We start from the raw sequence: 21,617 nt of genomic DNA, 5'->3' as shown, positions 1-21,617 counted from the left end.
CTTTTCGGTGATGGAAAGTTGTTAGTTGCACTCTGTTCACTTCTTTTCTCATAGGTAATTGAAAACTGCCTGGTGTCTCCTGACACTGACAGTGCATGTTCAAGATTTACACCCTTCTCTGAGCTTCCACACTCCAGGCTGCTGTCCTGTTAACACTGAATGTATTGATGCAATAAGGTATTTAAGCACATGCTTAACTTCAAGCTCCTGAGTAGTTTTCCTGTGTTTCTCTGGAGCCTGTCACATGCTTGAGGCTGGGCACAGCTCGTGTCTGACTGGATTGTCTGGTTGGGCTTGAGAAATGAGCTCCTGGGGAGGGATGTCCGTGGGCACAGCCAGGTGCAGCTCTGCCTCAGGCTGTCCTCCAGGGCAGGCTCCAGCCTGTGCCCAGGGGAGCAGCCTCTCAGGAGGCTTCCAAGGCTTTTCTTTAGGCTTTTTGCTCTGCTATAAAAACATGAGATTGGAGCTTGATGGTGAGAGAGGAACCTCCAGGAGGAGCACTCAGGAGCCATCCCTGTGCAGAAGGAAGCTTGTGTTCCTCAGCTTTTTACATTGTTAATTTTACTTGAAGGTGATGTGCTGAGACTGCGTTTTTGCACTATGCTGTACATTTGTAAAGTTTTACAGAAGACACTAATTAAACATGTTTCCTTTTTCTCATTTAGTCCTGCTTTGGCATTTCTCGCTCCTTTTGTCTGTCCCTGACTCCCTTTCTCCTTCCCAAGTCCTCAGTGACAAGTGAAAATCACTTCTTAGCATTCAGATTCCCTTGTGAGGGCCCCTGGGTGGGTTGTGGTCACTGTGTGAACTAAATCTAAAATGTCCAATCTAAAATGTGGCCAATAAAAACAGCTTGGAAAGCTGCTGAATTCTTCAAACTAAAATGCCACTCAGGGTGAGTATAGCTGGTAAAATCAGGATCACAGTAAAAGAATCTACAGTTCTTGAAACTATTTGCTGCTTTTTTTCTCTCCTCATTTGCCCTATTTTTCTTGCTTTCAGTGATAACAGAGCTCAAACTTCACTCTTGGAATTATTTTTTTAAACCTTTTGTTTGCAAACATAATGTGATACTTTCTGCTTACTTGTTTTTAGGGCAGTAAGTGGATACCAGGACAGGCACCAAAACACAGCATGGAAAATGGAAATCCCAAAGTACAAAAAATAGTCCTTATCGAGCTTTCTGTCAGAAAAGGAAGCAGGTACATTTTTAGGAGGGAGCTCACACAGGTTGGTAGCAGCATTTGCAGCTTTCTGAAGAGCAGATTCCTGCACCAATGCTTTCAGATACCCCTGGGCTCCACAGGCCCTTGGCTTACCCTCAACCTGTCCTGGAGGCCAAGGCTGTTGCCAGCATGTTTGAACTCGTGTAGAGGGGAAATGGATGAAATTTAAAACAATTGTGTTGTCCTCTCTGAGGGCTTTCACAATTTTGTGTTACTGTGAGGTCTGGTTCTCCTGCCACCAGATGGCACCTAAGCCCAGGTGATAGGAAATACATCTTCTCAACAAGCCCACAGTGATACTTTGTTTCTTTAAATGTTCACACCTAAAAGAACTGTTAAATTTCATTTATTACAAATTATCACAGATGTACAGAAATATGAAAAAATACATTCACCTAAACTTGGCTATACTCAAAACACAGATCCTGAGACACATCTCAGTGAAAAACAATAAAAACAGCAGATAAAAGTGTATGTTTCATTACAGATGCCCTAAAAGGTAAAACCAGATTTTCTGTGCATGGATGCTATTTCTGCATCTTTTTAGGCATAAACAATCATAATGTCAAGGAACATTAGATAAGTAAAATATCCCATCAAGAAGCAATCTCATTTACCATTGGAGTCCGTCTGCTATGATGCACACTGGTATGGACTTAAAATATAAAACACTAAGTGAAAATACGTGTGATTACAAATAGAATTTTTATTTAGTCAAATGAAACACTGAATTATGCTTGAAACTACATCTGTAATGAAACTCTGACATATAAACATGGAACTAAGGCATTTCTAGAAGGATGCAAAGGCACAAATAACACAAGACTGGAATAGAACCTCAAAACAGTAATTTTCAAAGCAGTGACCAGGCAGCTGCCCTGAGGACCTGGAGCCAAGGGCAGTGAGTTTTGATATTACAGTGTTACATCAGTTTTAACAAATGGTCCCATTGCCAGCCTCCATACTTTGGGAATATTTCCATACTGTGCTCCATCCAGATTTGGTCTGGTTTTTCTAAGTGATTAATCCAATCCACTCTCATCATCCTTGTCAGCTTGTGCTTTATGAGAACATCCTTCCCCCTCAGCCAGGCCCTGTGCTTCTCTATCACTGCCATTCCCTGTTAAAAGCACAAAAGCAAAGGGCAAATGAAACTCACTTGTGGTCTTTAACACTGAAAAAAGAAATATAGAGCCCAATTTTTAAAACAATTTAAATGAAAATCAATAAGAAATTCTCTGTAAAAAAAGAAAACATTTTAATTCCTAATTTATTAGGATTCCCACATAAATAAAAGGAAGAGGTGACTGTAACTAGCAGCCTTCAACAGGAGCTGAACAGACCCTTAGTGTGTCTGTGCCAAACCCTGTTTTCTCTGTGATTAATACTGTCCCTGTAATCTTACCATCCTTTTCCCATGAGCTGGGGCCATCTGGTTGGTGACAGTCTGGTGACAGCAGCAGATGATCCTTGGGCTCAGTGATTACCTCTTCTATCAAGGGTTTCAAAGGGGCTACCTCTTGATCTTTGGTCTCCAGGTATCCTTCTGAATTATCAGGCTCTGTAAATAAGCTTTGGAGAAGGGGTCTTAAGTGCTCCTTTTCATGCTCTTTATGGTTCTGACATACATTTGAAAAAATTGCTGTTGGAACTTCTTCTACTGAATTCTCCATCATGCTTTTATTGTTTTCCTCTAATGCAGAATTGCTGTCATTTGTCACTTCAGAAATTATTTCAATCTTTGGGTGATAGTCCTGCTGTAAAGATAGAAATGTAATTGAAAAATTATTCTTAGATATGAAAGCCAAAGGAAGGGTAAATATCTCTTGGATCCATGTAACAGTTATCAGCTTTAATGTGCTGTTCTCTTAAAATATATGGAATATATGCTGAATATATAAACTCTGCTGCTTTGTGAATGAATCTTAGATTAGCAATTTCTCAGGCACCACCAATGAACTGACCATAAACTAATTAACAGTTCACAAAAAGAGCAGTGTGTGGGCTCTGTTCTAGTATTTTACTCCAGAGGAACCTGACCAAAATCTTCATCTGCTTCATTGGAGAGCTGAGCAGCCTTTGGAGCAGGACAGCTGCCAACACATCCTCCCCTAATCCTCTTACCTTGCCTTTTAATTGGAGGCTTTGTTAGCCAAAACATTTTGCAACCCTGTTATGAGTCTGTGATCAAAAGAGCAAATCAATTCCATGCCTTATGATGGCTGTAGGAAAGTTGGCATTATCTTGGAAAGACTTGTAAGATCATGTCCTGTACCAGCCTCTGTCTCCAGCAAGGCCAGTATGATTCTGTGATCAGCATGAAAATCAAAACTGTGCTTTTAAACTTTGTTGTCTTCTTTTTTCTCTTCTTTTTAGGCTTGTGCCTAAAAGATTAGTTTGAGCAGAGCAAAACTCTAAGGTGGACAAGGACTGGCCTGCAGTAGAGAGGAGGAGTTTCAATTTCTCTGTGATTTCAGTTGAAAAGTCAGATTTTATTCAGCAGCAGGCAATTTGCACCATATTATTACTAGTACAGTATAATCTCTAGTATAACACTACATCCTATTAAGAAATTAAACTTATGTAACTGTTGCATTACTGATCATAAGTTTTTATTCTATTTTTGCTAGACAAGAATATAAAAAAGTCAGATTTAAACAAAGGAAGGTTTACATGTAGATATGAACTGATGAAACCATCCCTTTTTGTTTGTAAATTTGTAAGTGATCGCACCTCCCAAACCAGCATTTCACAGCTTGGATTATCCTCATTTTGCAAAACCTTTGTAAATGTGTTTAGGGAAGTTTCATTGCTGGATTTAATGAAAATGTTACCTTTTGAACAAAGATTTCATCTTCTGGGAGAAACTCACTTACAACTACATCTTCTAAATCAGGCAGATCCTGAAAACAATCACAGATCGATAGTCAGTGAGAGGAGCTACTGTGACCCATGGCAAATGACATCTCTGGCTCACTGGACAACTCCTCCAGAGCAGGGCTCAGCAGGGTGTGAGGCCCCAGCAGGACCCCCCTCCATCCCCTCACAGGCACAGTTTGCTGTTAAGCACCTGTGGGAAAGGGAAAATCCATCTCTCTCCAGAAATAGCAAATGGGAAAGCAATAGCTCAAATGTCAGACAATGCTGTTTTCTACTGTGCTGTGTGATTATGAAATAAATATAGATAAAGATTGAGGATAAAGAGTGAGGCATTACCAGGATTTTAAAAGCAAACATGGTTTATTCTCTTAGCTGTTTCCTGTCTATTCAATAGACTTAATCCCAATTGCAACCCATCTCTATGGGTAAGTGCCAAATCCATATCCTGAAACTGCATATCAAGCAAACTCTGTTAACCTAAATACACCTAATAAACCAATGTTTTACTGTGAATGCCTCATAATTAGGACACAGAACTGCAAACTTGCTGAGAACTGTTTTTCCTCAGGTCTGATTTCAGCTTTCCACAAGAAAATATTATCTCAGACAACTATCATTTGTTGACATGAAACACAGAAGGTGGGAATGCAAAATCACAGGTAGAAACTAATACCTTTTTGCAATTTTTTTAACTGTAGGTCAATACTGGGATAAGCATTTCCTTTTGCTTTTAGATATTTTTAGCACTTCGTGACTTTGTAGCAGGCTACTTAGCATGGTAGCATCAGGAACATCTGTACTGTCTTGTGTGGTGAAGATTATTATACAATTAAAATCAAGAAAGGAAATTTCTCCTTCCTGATATGGCTGCAGCTAGTGCAGCATGTCCTGAAGTCACAGAGTTTTATAAAAAGTGCATTAAAAATGTACAAATTAAGATCTGAGACTAATGTGGAGTTTGATGTCAACAGGGAGATGAAATAGGTCTTGTTTCAGTCATCAGGTGCATTTGCAGACCAAGTACTAGATAACCCAGTCCAGGTACGTGGGAATGTGATTCCCACACTGCCAAGGCATGTGCAGCAACAGGAGCTTGTTTCTGCTTGACACAGGGATGTCACAACCACCCACTGAAATTCTCCTCCACTCTGCTCCCTTATATTCCCCCTGAGACCATCTGGAGACTCAGGATATGAACAAGGACAGTGCTGCTGCTCCAGAGCCTCTCACCTTGGCATCTCCCCAGCCATTCCCTGCAATGTCAGCACTGAGGTTCTTTGGAATATCTGCACTAGGGTAAGTACTGCAGGCTCTTGGGAGAGGCTCTTTCTGTCACTAAATGTTGGAGAACAAGTAGCACAGAACACTGAAATGTGTATTGGTGTGTGATTTGGGTTTGGTTTTCCTTCTGTAGAATTAAAACAGTAGATTTTGCTTTTTACATCTCTAAAACCCCACAGATGTGTGCTTAAGAGTTACTTTTATAGTGCCTTGAAGTTTGTGCACAGGGTCTTCCTATGGTGCCATAGAGCATCAAGGGAAAAACCAACACTGAATCAAGGAGATCTTCACATTGTGGGCACCTACAGTGTCACTACATATTTACTTCAGACACTGTAAGGTCTTTTACTTTTAATAATAATATTGTGCATACTTTAATTGCTGCCCCTTCTCTCCACTGTGTGTTTTAAACCTGTGATTAAAACCAACTAAATAGAAGGAGGCAGCAGCACACCCTCTAGTGAAGCAGTGGGCAGAGCCCTACAATAACATGGAATTTTTGCCTGGGAAATTAAGAGCAGGGCAGAGATATGAGGCTTTTCTGCCAGCAGTTAACAATATACAGGGTATCACAGAGTGTATTAAGGCTCTGGGAAGGCAGAAGCTCAGAAGCTTTTATTGCTGATTATATCACAGTCTGACACTGTCAGTTTATCAGCAGTGTCCTAATTAGGACATGTTGAACAATTCTCCTTTGAAGTGAGGTTGTATTTTTCAGTGGTATCTATGTCCTCCTCATGGTTAAATGTGGTCAACATATTTAAATGTTTCATCAGATAGACATTTTAGATAATAGAAGACCATACTACAAATGTGAATCACTTATTATATATCTGAATAATGTACATTCTGCTCTTCCTGGAAACAGACATCAGAGTTCTATTTTGAGAATTAATTTATAGTATCTAATACTGCTGGGTAACATTTACAATGATGGGGCTGCTATTTCTTCCCTATGGTTCTTCTGAAATAGTTCACATTTTCAACTGCATATTTCATTTGAGTTTTGATTAAGAGAACAAATGTGTCTAGTAGATTCTTTTCACTGTAATTTCTGTTTTTAAATGAGAGCCCTCATTAGCTTCTCCAGAGAGACCACAAAGATAGAAGGTAAACTTTAGGTTTTTTACAGGACAAAAGGATTTATAGGATAAACAATTTAAGGACAAAATAAACTTTGGAAGCATTCTTCATAAATGCTCCACTGGAGAGAATACCCCTGCAGCTTTACTTTTTGGGTTATTCTTTCTTTCTTTTTATTTTTCCTAACAGTAGACCTTTCTTAAAAACCTACCCATACAGTTTTATTAGCCAGAATGTTACAAGAATTAACTTGTAAAAGACAATATACACACGTGAACTTCTCCAAGTCTGAATCCAATACATACATCAAGAGAAAGTGCTGCCAGTGTCTCCAGTTTGAGCTGTTCAATTTCAGCATATTCCTTCTCCCTCTCAGGAAGCTCAGCCTGGTCAGTAGCTGCCTCCTGTCCTGGTAGATCTGCAGAATAATCAATATCAGTTGCAGAGAACTGACTGAATAAAAAATGTCTACATTGCAAGCACTGCAGAACCAGACTGCTGGGGACTGGCTACCACTGCAGAATTCACAGCTCAACCCAAAGCTTGGTTTTTCTTTTATAGTCTGGGTCTCTCTTCTTTGCATAAATTAATATATGCATTTTGCAATAATGTGTTCCACAAATCCATAAAAGCATTTCTCCATGTGTGAAGGTACAAAACCCCCTCTAGAGTGATGACCAGCTTCTGTTGGCAGAGACTGCCCAGTTTGTGTGGGAGCAAGGGAAGTCTGTAAACTCTCCTGGCCTTTCACTAAACCTGGCATGTTTGAGAAGTGGAGTTCCACCTTTAAATTGCAGAAGTTGCAGGTTAAGCCTTCAGAAATTTACTATTTGTTGTATTTAAAGAATATTTTACCCAGTATTGCTTGATTTCACCTTGTCAGTGTGGAAATCTAATGGCATGTTTTTATGTATGAGTCAGTTGGCTGGAGCCACAGCAGAGGCAATGCTCCACTAAGGGAGGTTGGCTCATCATCTCTGCATGAGATCTGCATCTTTGCTTTGGCTCTTCCCTGTGTACATTACCATCTGCCTCCTGGCTGATATTTGCACATTTGTAAGAGTCTGGTTCCTGTGCATCCTCTTGACCTTCATCAGGCATATTTCCAGATGTGAAATCTCTGCTATCTTCTCTATTTGGTAGAACTGTTATCACTTCATCACAAGAATCAAACCCCTCATTTTTAAATTTCTCAGTCTTTTCTTGAATTTCTTCTTCTGATCTATTTGAAGTTTCTGATGTATTAGAATTTCCATCATTATCTTTTGAATTTGCAGATGCTCCTAAAGAAGAAATAATTTCATAAAAATTGCTGAGCTAATCTACCACTGCTGATTTTAAATTTCCAAACACTACTGCAATGGGCTAGAATGTGCATCAAAAGCTCCTACTTTGAGCAGCTATCCATGGATGAGTACTCCTCCCAAGACTGCAGCAATGCTGTTTTCCCATCTCAACTCCCCAGCAAACAGAAGTTTCCCACAAAAAAAAAATCACCTAGAGAAAATGCTTAAATAATAAGTATCTGGTATTTTGATACTTTGAAAAGGCTCACAAGTGACTACATATTTAAATACATCCTTGAGGATTTTGATGGATCAGCAACAAATGCTGGTTAACCTATCCTTTGTGCAATCCACTTACTTGAAAAAAAATTTTTAGTTGGTAGTCAATCCAAAGATGTATCAGATAAAGACTCCTCTGCACATTCAAACTGAAGTGGTCACAGACATCTTCCAAAACAGTAAGCACAAACCTTCTTGGGTATCTGTTGCAACTCCTTCCATGCTCTTTTGTTTCCTCTTTTCCTGTGCTCTTTCCCTAATTGCTGCTAAAGCATCAATACTATCTTGGATTTTTTTTCTCTCTCTGGTTTCCCATTTTTCCATTTCTGCTTTCTCAGCTTCAAGCCCTCCAACAGCCCAGGCTTCTGCACAGGCTCTAATGAAAACACAAAAGCCCACTGTAATACAGCTATAAAAGCCCACCTTTGCAACGAGAGACAAGTTTAAAAGAGAAAAAAGCAGACAGCAGTGACAATCTCTTATGCAACAGGGATATACAGAGATATCCAAATGCTGATTGCTGATTACATCACCAGAGATTGGTCTGATCTTGGCTCAGCTGTTCCAGACACCTGCTCAGGTTCTGTTGAAATCAGGAGAAAAAATACACTGCTTTTTTCTGGGTATGTTAGATATAGAACTCTGTAGTACAATGCTCTTCTCCTCAAAGTCATCCACTTTTAATAAATTATACTGGTCAATCTTCCTTCCATGACAGTATTGACCAAAAATGGATGAGTGATTGTTAGCACCTGATTCTTATAGCTGTGGAAAGATGGCTGTGTTTCTTACCTGTCCTTTGGGAAAACTGGCCTGTCATCCAGATATGTCAGCTGTTTTAGTCGAACAGTGAGTGTTTTTCTATAGTTAGCAATTTTCCTTATCACCTCATTTCCCATCAAATTCAGCACATGCTAGAGAAACAAGGGAAACCATTTTTAAGCTTGAGTAGCAAAAACCCCAGCCTGGATATACACTTCTTCTGTCATTTCAAAAGCAAGAAATGAATAAAACACCCAAAGTGTTACAGGTGATCTACCAGAAACAAACCAATGTTTAGTAATGTTTCTTTTAGACTGATACCTACTGTGCACTGAACTACCCAACAAAGCCACTTGATGGGGTTCACCCACACACAAACACAAACCCTCAGCTATTTTTGGCTTACCAGATTGGGCATGGTCTCCAGAATAGCTACAATACTTGGATCACTTAGTTTGTTGTGGGAAAGATCAAGAACAGAAATACTTGGGCATTCCTGCAAGTGCTGGATGTCTTCCACTGTCTGTAACTTGTTGTGAGCGATCTGCAGAGTCTGCAGGACTTTCAGACAAGCTGCCAGACAAGAACAGTACAATGCAAGGAAAGGTAAGAGTTGTCACTTCACAAAGGGCTTTATGAGCAAGTAGAAAACTGCATTGTCAAACTAATAGTTTATATTGAATTTGGAGCTTTTTTCCAAATTTGTTATTCTGCTATATATACTTTTTGACAAGGTCTCCAAAGCTGCTTTCTTCACCCCAGGAAAAAACAGGTGCTTGGTTTTAGGGTGGCAGTTTTTTAAAATTCACATTTCAAACTAAACAGTTACACAAAAGCAAGAGCTTGTGTTTCAAAATTCTCAAATGCATGCAAGTAGTATTGTACAGAAATACATTAGCTGATGACAGAATCAATCTTTTAGCAGATATAAAAGATCAATCTTTTAGCAGTGTCTACAACTGCCAAAGCACATCTCAACTGTGAGGTAAATGGTGAAAACTGGATTGTCAGCCTGTCTGCAACACAGATAAGTACTGAGATGGTATTAAGAAGTGAGGAAAAACTACTTAATTATTCTAGGTATCCATGTGAAAGTAATTTTTCTGTAGTAGTATTTTCTGTTTCTCAACATAGGTTTTATTCCTGCACAGAAGCCCTGCGGGCTTTCCTATGGATGTTGTGCAAAATTCTAACACAAATTAAAAATCCTTTGAAACTCATACCACTAACAAAAGCTTAGTCAGAGCTTAGGAAATATGGGCTTGCCAGAGGCTAAAACCTTGCAGCAACAATTCTTACAGAGATTTTCAATGGTCCTGATGTAATTGTTACTGATATTGAGGGAATCCAGCTTTTGTAAGGGTTCAAGGTTTTCAATTTTCTCAATTAAATTGAGTTGCAGGTAGAGGGAACGCAGCTCTGTCTGAGCCTCCAAATTCTCAATTTTTCTTAAGCCATTGCATTGCAGCCACAAACATTTCAGTCCTGTATATTCTTCAAGATTCTCCAGTCGGTCAAATCCTGCAGAACAAAAAAAGATGTTTTAAAATGAAATGGCATTGGCTGAAAATGAATCTTTAGAGGAGAAAATTATAGAAAAAAATAGAAAATTATAGAAAAAAAACCAGAGCTGCTGAAACAGCCTGAGAGAACATTGGTACTGAAGTCACTGCAGTATTTCCACTGAATCCCTGGTATTGTTTGTGGCCCATAAAGGGCAAAACCAGGTTGGTGCCTATTCTGGTCTGTATCTCAGCAGCCCTTTAGATGCTAAATAACACATAGGAAAACCAAGGCTGAATGTAGAAGGTAGCATATCCTATTTATTTGGAAGAATTCTTAGGCCAACTAGGGCCAGGTAACTGCATCATGCAAAAACCTGCTCAGAGATCACCAGAGGATGAGTAATGTTCATTCTAACAAATTTTTTTTCTTTCAGTGGTGTTTCAAACATGCAGCAAGTATTTACTGTTTATTTTCCTCTTGACCGTTTTTGTTTGGCAGTAAAAAAGTTCCAAAAGGTGGAAAAAGCTTTTTATACAAACCATTTAAGGAAAAATATGTGTATTTTCCTCTGAGTGCAAATCAAGACCAGTATTTTAATTTACATGTTTCAGAGGCTCCTGTTTCAGTAAAAAAACCCAAAAATATGTCCCTTGATTCCTACTGATCCTGTGGATGGCTCCACAAAGCAAGTTAGATGTACAGTTTACTTTTCTACCTTCATATTGACTCATTTTGTTTCCTAAATCCAGTATTACATAAAATTGTGTTCTAATTTAGAAGAATGACTCAATACCTTACTTCAGTGAGCCATGAAGTAGATTCCCTGCTAAAATGCTACTTGGAATGATCAAGCTAGGCAGTCATGTCCACATCTTACCTTTATAATGCAAGTACAGTGTATCATTTAAATATGGGGTCCAGTATAATTTCTGCTGTTTACAGATGTCTAGCAGAATCTTTTTTGTCATCCTAAAATAGTACAGGAAGCAGAAGCAAAATAAAAAATGTATTTCAGTGCACATTCTGAGATCTTTGGTTACCTTACAGATTCCATTGCAACACAATTAACAATTCTTTCATGATAGACAAATAGCTACAGCTTTCAAAATTATATTTTAAAAAACCCACAAAAACAAGCTGGGTTTTTTGTGTGGCTTTTCATTTCTACCTTTGAAGTGAGTTACCAGGCCCTTCTGCTAAAAAAAGGAGGGTTTATAGGAAAATAGGCAGGAAATTAGAGAGTTCATCTTCTTGGAAAAGGGCAGCAGGATTTTATGTTAGCTTTTGGTTCCAATGTAGCTTCCTCTCCAATTCTTTCCCCTGTTCCTCACTGCTTTGGTACAGGACCTTTGGAGGTAGAGCCAAAATGCAATATTTTTCTCAGACTAGAAAAATCAATGGTAATCAACCCAACATTTTATTGAAAAGCTGACTCCAAAATAGCAGTCAGGAAAGTTTTGATATAGAGCTGTTAGATGGCTGGGAATGCCACTAGGAATTAACAGAATGCTTTGTCTGAACTGAGACAGAGAAATGGCTAAATCTACTGGCACATGACTTCCACAGGAGTTTGCACAATTTTCTCCAGATCCATTAAATGACTTCATCATGTGGTTAGAATGTAGTTTGCTACAGTGGCCATAAACCCCAAACATCTGTCCAGATGCTGGAAATATCACTAATACCTGATTTATCCATTATTATCAAGTTCATCTTCAAAACTGTTCTCCAAAACTGAGATGAACACACAGAATAGCAAAACTCCTGGTGATGCCAACACATCCACAAACAATGTATTACCTTACAGAGCCTCTCTTTTCTACTGTCCTTTGGCTGGATGAGCTGGTTCCAGACTGCTGATCACTATTTGATTTTTGTTCATTCTCTTGATCTGCTCTGGACGTACCGTTGACTTCTTTCTCTTGAGTTTTATCAGCTTTTTAAATAAGAAAATGATTTGCAATTTAACAGCAAGGGTGGGGAAAATGTGTCATGGTGCCAATTGCTTCAAAGAAATACTGAAGAGCACTTGAATACGAATTTCAAGAAAAGAGTGTTTTAACCAAGATTTCTGCTGAGATTTTTAATGAAATTTAACTTTCTTACACAGCATCATAAAATAAATAGTAGCAATTGAAATCTGCATTTTTTTAAATCAGAAAGTTGGATAGTACCCATTATTGTTAATATTCTTATAATGCACAGTCACAATAAAGTACTGACACCAATGGTGTTAGACATTTAATATATATTACATTTAATCAACACCAATTTGAGTTTACTGTAAAGAGACTTCAGCAATGGTATCAGTCATCCCAAGCACTGTTAGTCTAGCTATTCTACAAATTTACCCTTTTGCACTCCTTGGAAGGTGTCTTTACACTGCCTTTGATTAATTCCAATTTCAGTATTTGTCTCTTCAGATACTTGCCCTGAACTTTCTACTCGCTCTTGTAGTTCATAGAGAAAGTGCAAACAAGATGACTGTAGCAGCTTACTTAAATATGACTGTATTAAAACATAATAATTGGACATGTTTAGTAACACAAGAGGCAACGGGCTGAAACTGAAGTACAGGGAGTTCCACCTGAACATAGGGAAGAACCTTACAGCGCAGGTGAGCATGCACTGGAGCTGTTTGCCCGGACAGAGCATGGAGGTCCCTCCCTGCAGATGTTCCGGAGCCATCGGACACAGCCCTGTGCCCTGAGCTCTGGGATGGGAGCTCGGACCAGGGACCCGCTGTGTTCCCTGACCCATCCGGTGCCTTGTGACTTAGAGCTCAGGCTGGCTGTGTGATTGCAACACTGGGAGAAACACTCCTCCGGCAACAGGAAAGAAATGTCGGGAAATGAAAAAAGACCATAGGAAGACAGCAACTGAGTGAGTGTGCCTCAGTTATGACAGGATTTTCAGTGACTTTGCTGGCAGGAAGCACACACTCGCATTTGCATCCAGATCAGTGTGAGCAGCCGTGATGTGCAGGCTCTGTGTGCCGGGGAGAGCCGGAGGGGCTCACCTGTGCTCACAGCGCTGCCCTCACGCTCCGTGCGGGCACCTCCGCTCCCGGGCTCGCCCAACGGCGCCTCCGACGCCTCAGGCGCCGGGACCTCCTCTGTGCGGCCGCTGTCCGGGTCTCCAGCGGGCGCCGGCTGCATTCTAACTCCCCCGAGCCGGTGGGCGATTTACGCTGTGCCTCTTTCAGACAAAATGTCCGCAGCCTTTAGTCGGCGGCACGCGAGGGACGGAGCGGAGCTCGGGCCGCGGCTGCCGCCTCAGCCGTGGCCATGGCGACGCCGCGCGCAGCCCCACAAGGCCCCGCGGCCGCTCCCGGCGGCCCCGCGCGGCGCAGGCGGCGGCGGGCGCGGGCAGCGCGGCGGGCCCGGCCCGGCATCGCGGGTGAGGCGTGGGTCCGGGTGGGTCCGGCCGGGACAGCCCGCGCCAGGGAGGGCTCCGGGCCGGGTCATTCAGAGCCGGGGCTGGGCGAGGGGCCGGGGCGCCGGGCCAGCTCGCTGGGGCCGCGCGGAAACGGCGCGCCCGGAGCCCGCTGTCCGCCCTGGGCGAGGGGCGGGCGGGGTGCGGCGGTGCCGGGCGGCGCGTCCGGTGCTGCCGAGGAGAGGACGGATTTGTGCTTGGTTAAAATACGTATTAAGTAGTGAAAGCGTGAGGCACAGCCAGCGCGGTGTGCGTGATGCGCTGCACCGTGCCGTGGCTCAGGTGCCGTGCTTTCGAGCGCCCTGGGCACTGACGCGCTGTCCTAGCCTGCTTTGTCTCTATGTAGCTGTTTGTCCTTGAAAGAGCCTGTTGTTTCTTTGTGTCTCAGCTCTCCCGTGCTGGTTATCCTTGCCTCTCTTGTAGGTAACTTTTCATCTTCCTACATTGGTTTTCACTTGTTCAGCTTCTGCTTTAATTGTTTTATTTACAGAATCGTTGATCACTGTTGTTGTAGTATAACTGATTAATAGCTCAACCCTAGGAAAAGGGATAAACAGTACCGAAACCAGTGAGGTTGGTGGTAGGTGACACCCAAATTTTAGCACACTGACATGTGTTTTTTCTGCATCAAAACAGTGCTCAAACTGTAAAATGCTGTATCTCAAAATTATCCATACAGTCTGAAAAGTTTACATGGCTCAGGAGCCAATTTTAATTGCCTGTGTCTTCTTTTTTTTTTCAGGCTTGTGATCACCATGGCTGCAGTGGACCGATTCTCCCTCTTGTACAGAGAAATCAGTCGCTCCTGCAGTGTCTATGTAGAAGCCCTGGCTATTGTTGGAGCTTGGTACACAGTCAGAAAGGTTGTGTCTCTGGCCTTGGACACTTACAGTGCGCTCAGGCTGCACGTGATTCCAAGGCTGAGTGGGGAGGTTGATCTGGTCAAGAAGTACGGGAAGTGGGCCGTGGTCACGGGTAAGAGATGGTGAATTTCCTTGTGTTTATGAAACAATGTAGCATACTGTGCCAGTACTGTGAAACTTGGTGGCTTGTGACGCTGGGTGAGCTTTATATCACAGGCTGGAGCCTGTATTGTCTCTGATTGCATGTTAATCTGCCTGAGCAGTGGCTGTTGTTTATTGCCTTTATAAATTAACTCTTCAGGAGAGGGGCAAGCTAAGTGAGTTGATGGACTGCTGAGAAAGAATCACAGCAATTGTTGCCCAAATTTGCAAGGTACCTCTTGATCAGCTGCCAGTGTAGACAGGAATGTAGACAAGATCCTCTTTTTGCTGTGGGTTATTCATATGTGCCCTAGTTCTTCAGCAAAGTTTGAGTCCTCTACCTCTGACATCCCTGCCTTTCATTAAGGTTCTTCTTTGAGCTCTCTCTTGTTGTCTTGGAAAATATAAAACTTTTATGAGGGGAATTGCAGAAGATGGTTGACAGTGTTGTCTTTACTGTTGTGTCTTTGAATTCAATATATTAAGTGCCACATGATCTCAGAAAAAGGAATAAAGCTATAATTGAAGGAACCGTCAAGAGAGAAGGCTGGTGTTGCTCAGTTTTTCACTTGTGTGTTCCGTTGCTGTTTTCTCTTGCAGGTAGCACAGATGGTATTGGGAAGGCTTATGCTGAAGAGCTGGCAAAGCGTGGTGTCAACATCATCTTAGTCAGCAGAAGCAAAGAGAAGCTGCAGGCTGTCTCCAGGAGCATATCTGAAACCTATAAAGTGGAAACAGATTTCATAGTAGCTGATTTCAGCAAGGGGCGTGAGCTTTACCCAGCCATTGAGGAGGCTCTGAAAGACAGAGAAATTGGGATTTTGGTGAATAACGTGGGAATATTTCATGACTACCCAGACTATTTTACTAATCTGTCTGAGGATTTGCTATGGGACTTGATCCATGTAAATATTGCTTCTGCTACCATGATGACACATATTGTGCTGCCAGGCATGGTAAAGAAGAGGAAAGGGGCAATTGTGAACCTTTCTTCAGCAATCTGTTGTCAGCCAACACCGATGCTCACAGTCTATGGAGCCTCTAAAGTAAGTTGGGCTGTAGTGTTAAATGGCATGCACTGGAAACACATTCAGCAAGGATGTCAAAATACTTGAATGTTTCTAGGGGTTTGCTTTAATTTTGGAGGTGAATGATATATGTGTTATGCAGGAAACTCTTCATCCTCACCAGTGCTGGGCTTTGAACCAGTCAGTGCTCTTGGATTTTGTGTGAAGTGTGGCATAACAGTCATTCTAGGAGAAATGTTGCCTTTCTCAGATGCACAAAGCAGAGAGGCAATTCTGTGGGCCCTCTTGAAAGGGTCAAGAATTTAATCTCTCTCCAGCTGAACTGTGCACATAGCTCAAGCCTTGCATACCAATATTTAGTAGCAGAAAGGGCTATACTCATGCTCAAGCCACCACTGTGACACAGAGCGTGGCCAAATCATGTAATACCAAGGAGTGTTGTGGCATATTTGGGGACAAGTGAAAAGAGCTCCCCCATAATTGTCCTTCCTGAAGAGATCCAAGCAGTAATGAATAGGACTGGGCAGCTGGCTGATGCTGGAAGAATGAATGCTCATGGTGATGGTGGATTTACCCTGCATGGCATGCTGCTGAATCCACAAAAGCAGCTGGGATTGTGAAGGATCTCACCTAGATCCAGTGTCTAAACACAAGTGGTTATTGCTCCCAGCTGTCTGTGGCTGCCCTCTGTTGCAGCCTTGCTCCTGACACAGCTCTTTTATTTCCTTTAGCTTGGAGCAAAGCCAGCTCTTAGAACCCTAAGGTGTAAAACTCCTTGCAGACTTCCTTCAGTGTGGAAACTGGCTTCCAGTTACTGTTTCTGTGCAGAGTATCTGCCCCTTTGATTTTGCCAAGTGTTTGTAGAACTGCACTCTGAATTAAAACAATTAAAAGGCTTGAATGAGAAAGAAGAATCACAAATGTTCCAAAGTTTTTTGATTTAGCTGAGGTAATTAATCCAAATGCTAGGTCAGCAATCCAGCTTTAAGCCTGGCCTCTGAACACAGAAGTGAGAACAAGCTGCTGTAACATCCTAAGCCTCTTTGTGTACTAACAATGAACAATGTTTGAAGTGGTTGCTTAATTTTCCTAAAGCAGCTGTAAGAGAATTTGTACAAGATGCTTTCCCAACAAACTGTTGGGAAAACCTTTTGCAAGGCTGATTGGAAGCAGCAAGATATCTGCTCACAAGCTGAGTCTAAAATGCTCTTTCTAAGGGAGAACTGGCTGTGTGGCACAGCAGGGAAGGCATCAGTGTTGCTGCCCTGATAAGACTGAGCCAGGCTCATTTTTCAGTCTGATTCCAGCAGTCCCAGTTACCAGCCATGTGCTTTTCTTGTCCTGTAAAAGTAAAATGAGCTAAAGGGGCTAATGCAGATACACCTTAATGAATCTTTTTGCCTAAGAGAGTCCCAGGAAACAGCTAACCTGGCTTTTGGAGAATGAATGCAAAATTCACCTGTAAATGTATTAAAGAATGGGACTTCATTTTATTCTTCTGACAGTAGTAGGTAGAGCTGTCTGTAGAGTATCCTTGCAATGCCCCCAGACCAGATAAGGTGTTTTAGATGAAATAAATGTTTTTGTATTATTCTTAAGCAGAAATTGTCAGATTGTGATAAGCAGTCACTTTATCCTGCAAGTTACTGTACCGTGGCAGGTTTATAGCAAATAACACAGAGAGATATTGATAATACTTCAGAAAATAATATTTTTATACTATTTATTAATATTTATTAGAGCTGGTGCATAAAATATGTTAAAACTTTTCTGTAATTTTAATAAAACTTTGTGATGAGATTTCATTGTTAAAAAAAAAAGAAAAAGAAAGTGTCTTTCTGCTTTTGTTTTTCTAGAGCTACTTGGACTATTTCAGTAGAGCACTACATTATGAGTGTGCCTCTAAAGGAATTTTTGTTCAGAGTCTAACACCATTTGTTACTACTACCAAAATGTTATCATTCAGCAGCACTATATCAAAGAGATCTATTTTTTTTCCTACTGCTGAAGAATATGCAAGTCATGCTGTTTCTACTCTTGGGTTATCCATAAGGACTACTGGTTACTGGAAGCATGGAATACAGGTAATGGAATTCATTAAACTATTTCATGTTTGTCAGTAGAAGTAAGTCAGCTGTTTACTTTCTTAGGAGTCTGAATGAAAACTGCTCATTCTGCAGAAGTGTAATATATATTGTAGACTTTAAGGCATTGCTATTCTCTCTCTAGTTCTGCTTATGCTTGGGCATGCTTACTTTAAGATCAGAGAATGAATCCAATTCTCCCTTGAAATGTGCAGCAGAAATGGGAAAGTGACAAGTTTTTACTGAAAAGCAGAGTATCTCATTTCTCTTGGGGTGTTGCTGACTGGGCAAGTGTTTCACTGTCTTTGTAAACAGAAATAGCTTTTTTCAGTCTTAACATATTGAGCATATTTGTGCTTTGGGGAAGAGTGGGTAGGGAGGATGGAATAATAGCAGGAAAAAAACTGTCTTTTCCTCCATTTGTAGGGTTTTAATTTTTGGGGCAGACTTTATCATGAAGTTTTTTGCATGTTGGTCACATCTCATGTATCCTACCTAGTGGCTTCCTATGGCATTGGGTTGACTAGATGGAAATGAAGAAATGGGGATTAGTCCAAAAGGAATAAAAGAGACAGGATGCATTCTGGCAAAACGTGACAGTTAATTGAAGTGGACAGAATGGCTGTTGTGAACTTAATCAGGTCAGGATTCAGTATTTATTTGCAGAACTGCTCAGCTGTGAGTGCTACATCCGAAACAGCTGAGTATGTGTGCTTCAAGGGGCTGAATTTAAGGCTTAGTTGATGATATTCTATCACTTTTTGCTTTGCTTTAGTAGTGATTTGAGAAATTGTTTATTTTAATGGAATCTTATTCTGTCTCTTTCTGTCATTTTCTTTTTTTCTGTTCTCTTTTCTCCCTGTGCCTCTCCACAGTGGACACTGGGCGAGTGCCTGCCGGAGTGGATGTGGGCATGGTTTGCTGTGTACTTGTGCAGAATTTTACGCAATCAAGGTTTGGCAGCCAAAGCAAAATAGGAGTGGCTCTATGTCCCACGAGACAGTTCTGATCAGAGTGCTGCAACAATGTTTAATGGACCTTGGAGGACTTGCTCTAACTTATCCATACCTTGTTAAGCAAGCTACGTAACCTAGACAACAGAAGTCTGGATCCTCTCTGTATCCTTGTATTAAAATAACTCCTCTGCTGCTTTCCTTTATGAGAGAGCGCTGATGTTCTTGATGTTAATCTGTATTCACTTTCGCCTTGAGAGAATAGGGCAGGAGCAGATACACTGTTATTCTGTCATAAGTGACAATCCCTCACATAGTGCTACATGATGTCCATTTGTAACGTTGAGAGAATTTGAGAGTCGTCCAACTCTATCAGAAACGGGACCCCAGAAAAAACAAGCCATACACAGCGACAGCTATGAAGTTGTGGAGAAGACGGGGAAGAGCTGGGGGGTATCAGGGTCAGGGACCCATCACAGGGCTCTGTCCACGGCTGACGCCAACCTCAGCTCCCCTCAAAGCTGTTTGCTTCAGTTGTGCGGAGTAAAGCTTGTGTTGCCAACACAAGCCTTCCGCTCGCTGGCGAAGGGGCTTTAAATCCATACATTTAGTTTGGGTAAGGGTTTAGGCGCAGCCTGCTCTCGGTCCCTCGGCCGCAGCTGCCGGCGCCATTCCCTGTGGATAACGGGACCCCTGCCCCGCCTCACCCCCTGAGCGCTCCGGGGCCGGCCCCGCCCGCGCCTGCGCAGCGCGGCCCGCGCCGCTCTCGCGAGAGCGCGCCGGTAAACAGCGCTCAAGATGGCGGCGGGCCGGGCGGCGGCGGCGGCGCGGTGAGCACGGGGCGGGCGGGACGGGCCGGGAGCCCGCGGCTCCCTCAGGCTCTGGGGCGCCGGCGGGGCGGCGCTCGCTGCTCCTCGTGTCCGGGGCGGTCTCGCCTTCCGCCGCGGCGTGGGGCGCTCCCCGCCGGCTGTCACTTCACCTCCGCCCTGGCCGGGCCGGGAGCGGCGGCGCTGCCCCGCACGGTGCCCGGCCGCGCTCACTGCGGCTTTAGTGCGGCCCGACGGTACCGGGCCCGGGCTCGCTGTGGTACTGGCAGTGCTGCCCGGACGGGACGGTGCTGCTGCGCTTCAGCCGGGGATCCTTGCGGCGTGCCCAGCCCGCGGGGTGGATGATGGATGGATGGATGGATGGATGGATGGATGGATGGATGGATGGATGGCCGGCCTCGCCTCGGCAGGAGCTGGGGTGACTCCGAGCGGAGCTGTCCCGGGCAGGGACAGGTTGGCAACTGCGAGTCCCGTCCTACCCTCACGGGGTGGGTGTTAAACAGAGCAAACCTCTGGGCGTGCTGCTCCTTTGCTCTTAGCAGCCATCGTACTTCGTTATCGGGCTTACATACAACCTGCTATTAGCCGCAAGGGTGTTTATTTTGCTCATTTGTGTCGTTGTTTTATTTTATTGCTATAGGAGTTATTAACCGATGAAGTGATAAGGCAGGCAGAGCTTAGCCAAGGCCAGAAGTCAGTGCAGTGTAACTATGTTGAGTTAGGATTGAGGGGGAAACTTTGTAACTGCTCACGCGCAGTTCCCAGTCTGTCATGGTACTGTCAGTCAAATAAAAATAGAGGAAATTTCTGTCCCTATTACAAGGAAATACTTGATAATGCTGAATAAAGTTAAATGAAAATAAAGTAACAGCTATTGCATTCAGGCTCGATTCATCTGCTGTGCTGTGAGGTCAGCCCATCATTTTCCCAAATCCTGTCAATCCCCTAATGAGGCCCCTACACTCCAGTCCTGCTCCCAGCTGCAATGTACCGCTCTGTTCTGCTTCCCCAGGTGCTGCGACAAACCAGACATAAATGTTTTTCTTTTCTTTTAATGGCCTTGTATCTCTCAGTTGCTGGTTGAGTGTGTGCAGTTCAGAAGAATACTAGCGTTGCAGTTTTTCTTGAGTGTATTATGCACTTTGGAATGTAAGGGGGAGAGGCTGTGCCTCCATGTGGAAACACTTTCAGCACCATCCGTCAACTTCACATGCTGTTATCAGCTCTTATTTCCTCAGGTGCCCGTGTTTTTAGTAACTCACACACCCTGGAAACAATTTTGAAAGACTTTTTTCATGTAGATTTTCAAGCACAGTCACTGCAGCTTTGCCTCTTCTGGTATCTTTTGTCCTTACCTGGCTTTGGCATAGAGTTTGAATCTGATTTGCCTTGTGTAAAATGAAGTTCTGTGCATTATTTCTATTTGCCATGTTTCTGATTGGGAAAACAAGCATGTTTTTTAAAATGTCTATGGACACTTTTATCACGTTAGTATTTTGTTTTGCACTTTTTCCCTGCCATGGAGTTTGGATGTAATTTTTAGCTCTTTGCTCTATTTACATGAAGTGGTTGAGTTTGGTGGTCATTGTTGCCTGTTCTCTTGTGAGGTTAGTACCCAAGTGTTTCACATGTGCTCTGCTCTGAACAAGGGAAAAACTTCAGTGTTGGTGAAAACTTGTAAATGAAATATGAGGAAGTTCTTTCCCTGTTATTTCTAAAACAAACTACCAAGGGCGCCTTTTCTCCCCTGGTTTTCAGACTACAGTAGCACACAATATTAATGCATCTAATGATTTTCTGTATTGCCCTGCCTTACAGGTTGCCTTGCAATCAGCTTTGCTAGTTCTTCCAGGGAGTTAACTTTGCCATCAGAAATGGAGTACAGGACTCAGCTGCCACATCCTGAGTGACTGAATCATTGAATGCAACATGGAGAAGAAGCGGAGAAAGAAATGAGCCTGTTCACCTGGCTTGACCTGAAAA

General features: G+C 42.5%; 2 protein-coding genes across 7 annotated transcripts; one reads left to right on the top strand and one right to left on the bottom strand.

Moving 5' to 3' along the window:
* Positions 1-1,592: 1,592 nt before the first annotated feature.
* DNAAF1 (dynein axonemal assembly factor 1) lies at positions 1,593-13,589 on the bottom strand. 2 transcript variants are annotated; one of them, XM_058033885.1, is made up of 12 exons: positions 13,323-13,589; positions 12,104-12,239; positions 11,181-11,272; positions 10,097-10,318; positions 9,204-9,370; positions 8,828-8,949; positions 8,227-8,411; positions 7,496-7,753; positions 6,776-6,888; positions 4,061-4,129; positions 2,632-2,983; positions 1,593-2,346 (listed from the first exon to the last, which is right to left on the bottom strand). In XM_058033885.1, exons 1-12 carry the CDS (start codon positions 13,459-13,461, stop codon positions 2,249-2,251), a joined length of 1,953 nt encoding a protein of 650 aa, XP_057889868.1. In that variant the 5' UTR covers positions 13,462-13,589; the 3' UTR covers positions 1,593-2,248. The 2 variants fall into 2 exon arrangements, with proteins under 2 accessions (XP_057889868.1, XP_057889869.1); XM_058033886.1 differs by lacking the exon at positions 7,496-7,753.
* Positions 5,299-21,544, top strand: HSDL1 (hydroxysteroid dehydrogenase like 1). Of its 5 annotated transcripts, none has more exons than XM_058033892.1 (5): positions 5,299-5,402; positions 14,481-14,713; positions 15,343-15,788; positions 17,627-17,862; positions 21,451-21,544. In XM_058033892.1, the coding sequence occupies exons 1-5, from the start codon at positions 5,299-5,301 to the stop codon at positions 21,542-21,544; spliced, it is 1,113 nt and encodes a 370-aa protein (XP_057889875.1). The 5 variants fall into 5 exon arrangements, with proteins under 5 accessions (XP_057889875.1, XP_057889870.1, XP_057889874.1 ...); XM_058033887.1 differs by lacking the exons at positions 5,299-5,402; positions 21,451-21,544 and adding exons at positions 13,659-13,702; positions 18,730-19,013 and having other exon boundaries at positions 17,627-17,854; XM_058033891.1 differs by lacking the exons at positions 5,299-5,402; positions 21,451-21,544 and adding exons at positions 14,043-14,157; positions 18,730-19,013 and having other exon boundaries at positions 17,627-17,854.
* The last annotated feature ends 73 nt before the right edge of the window (positions 21,545-21,617 follow it).

Source organism: Melospiza georgiana, chromosome 14 (assembly GCF_028018845.1).
Source record: "Melospiza georgiana isolate bMelGeo1 chromosome 14, bMelGeo1.pri, whole genome shotgun sequence".
Classification (NCBI taxonomy): Eukaryota; Metazoa; Chordata; class Aves; order Passeriformes; family Passerellidae; genus Melospiza; species Melospiza georgiana.
This window is presented reverse-complemented; position numbering and strand designations above follow the sequence as displayed.

Coding starts and splice junctions, on each gene's coding strand:
- HSDL1 (XM_058033892.1), top strand. CDS start 5,299: ATGAACAAGGACAGTGCTGCTGCTCCAGAGCCTCTCACCTTGGCATCT. Junction 5,403..14,480: donor TTTGGAATATCTGCACTAGG/GTAAGTACTGCA, acceptor TTTTTTTTTCAG/GCTTGTGATCACCATGGCTG. Junction 15,789..17,626: donor CAGTCTATGGAGCCTCTAAA/GTAAGTTGGGCT, acceptor TTGTTTTTCTAG/AGCTACTTGGACTATTTCAG.
- DNAAF1 (XM_058033885.1), bottom strand. CDS start 13,461: ATGCAGCCGGCGCCCGCTGGAGACCCGGACAGCGGCCGCACAGAGGAG. Junction 10,319..11,180: donor ACTGTACTTGCATTATAAAG/GTAAGATGTGGA, acceptor TTTGTTCTGCAG/GATTTGACCGACTGGAGAAT. Junction 8,412..8,827: donor CCAGTTTTCCCAAAGGACAG/GTAAGAAACACA, acceptor TGTTTTCATTAG/AGCCTGTGCAGAAGCCTGGG.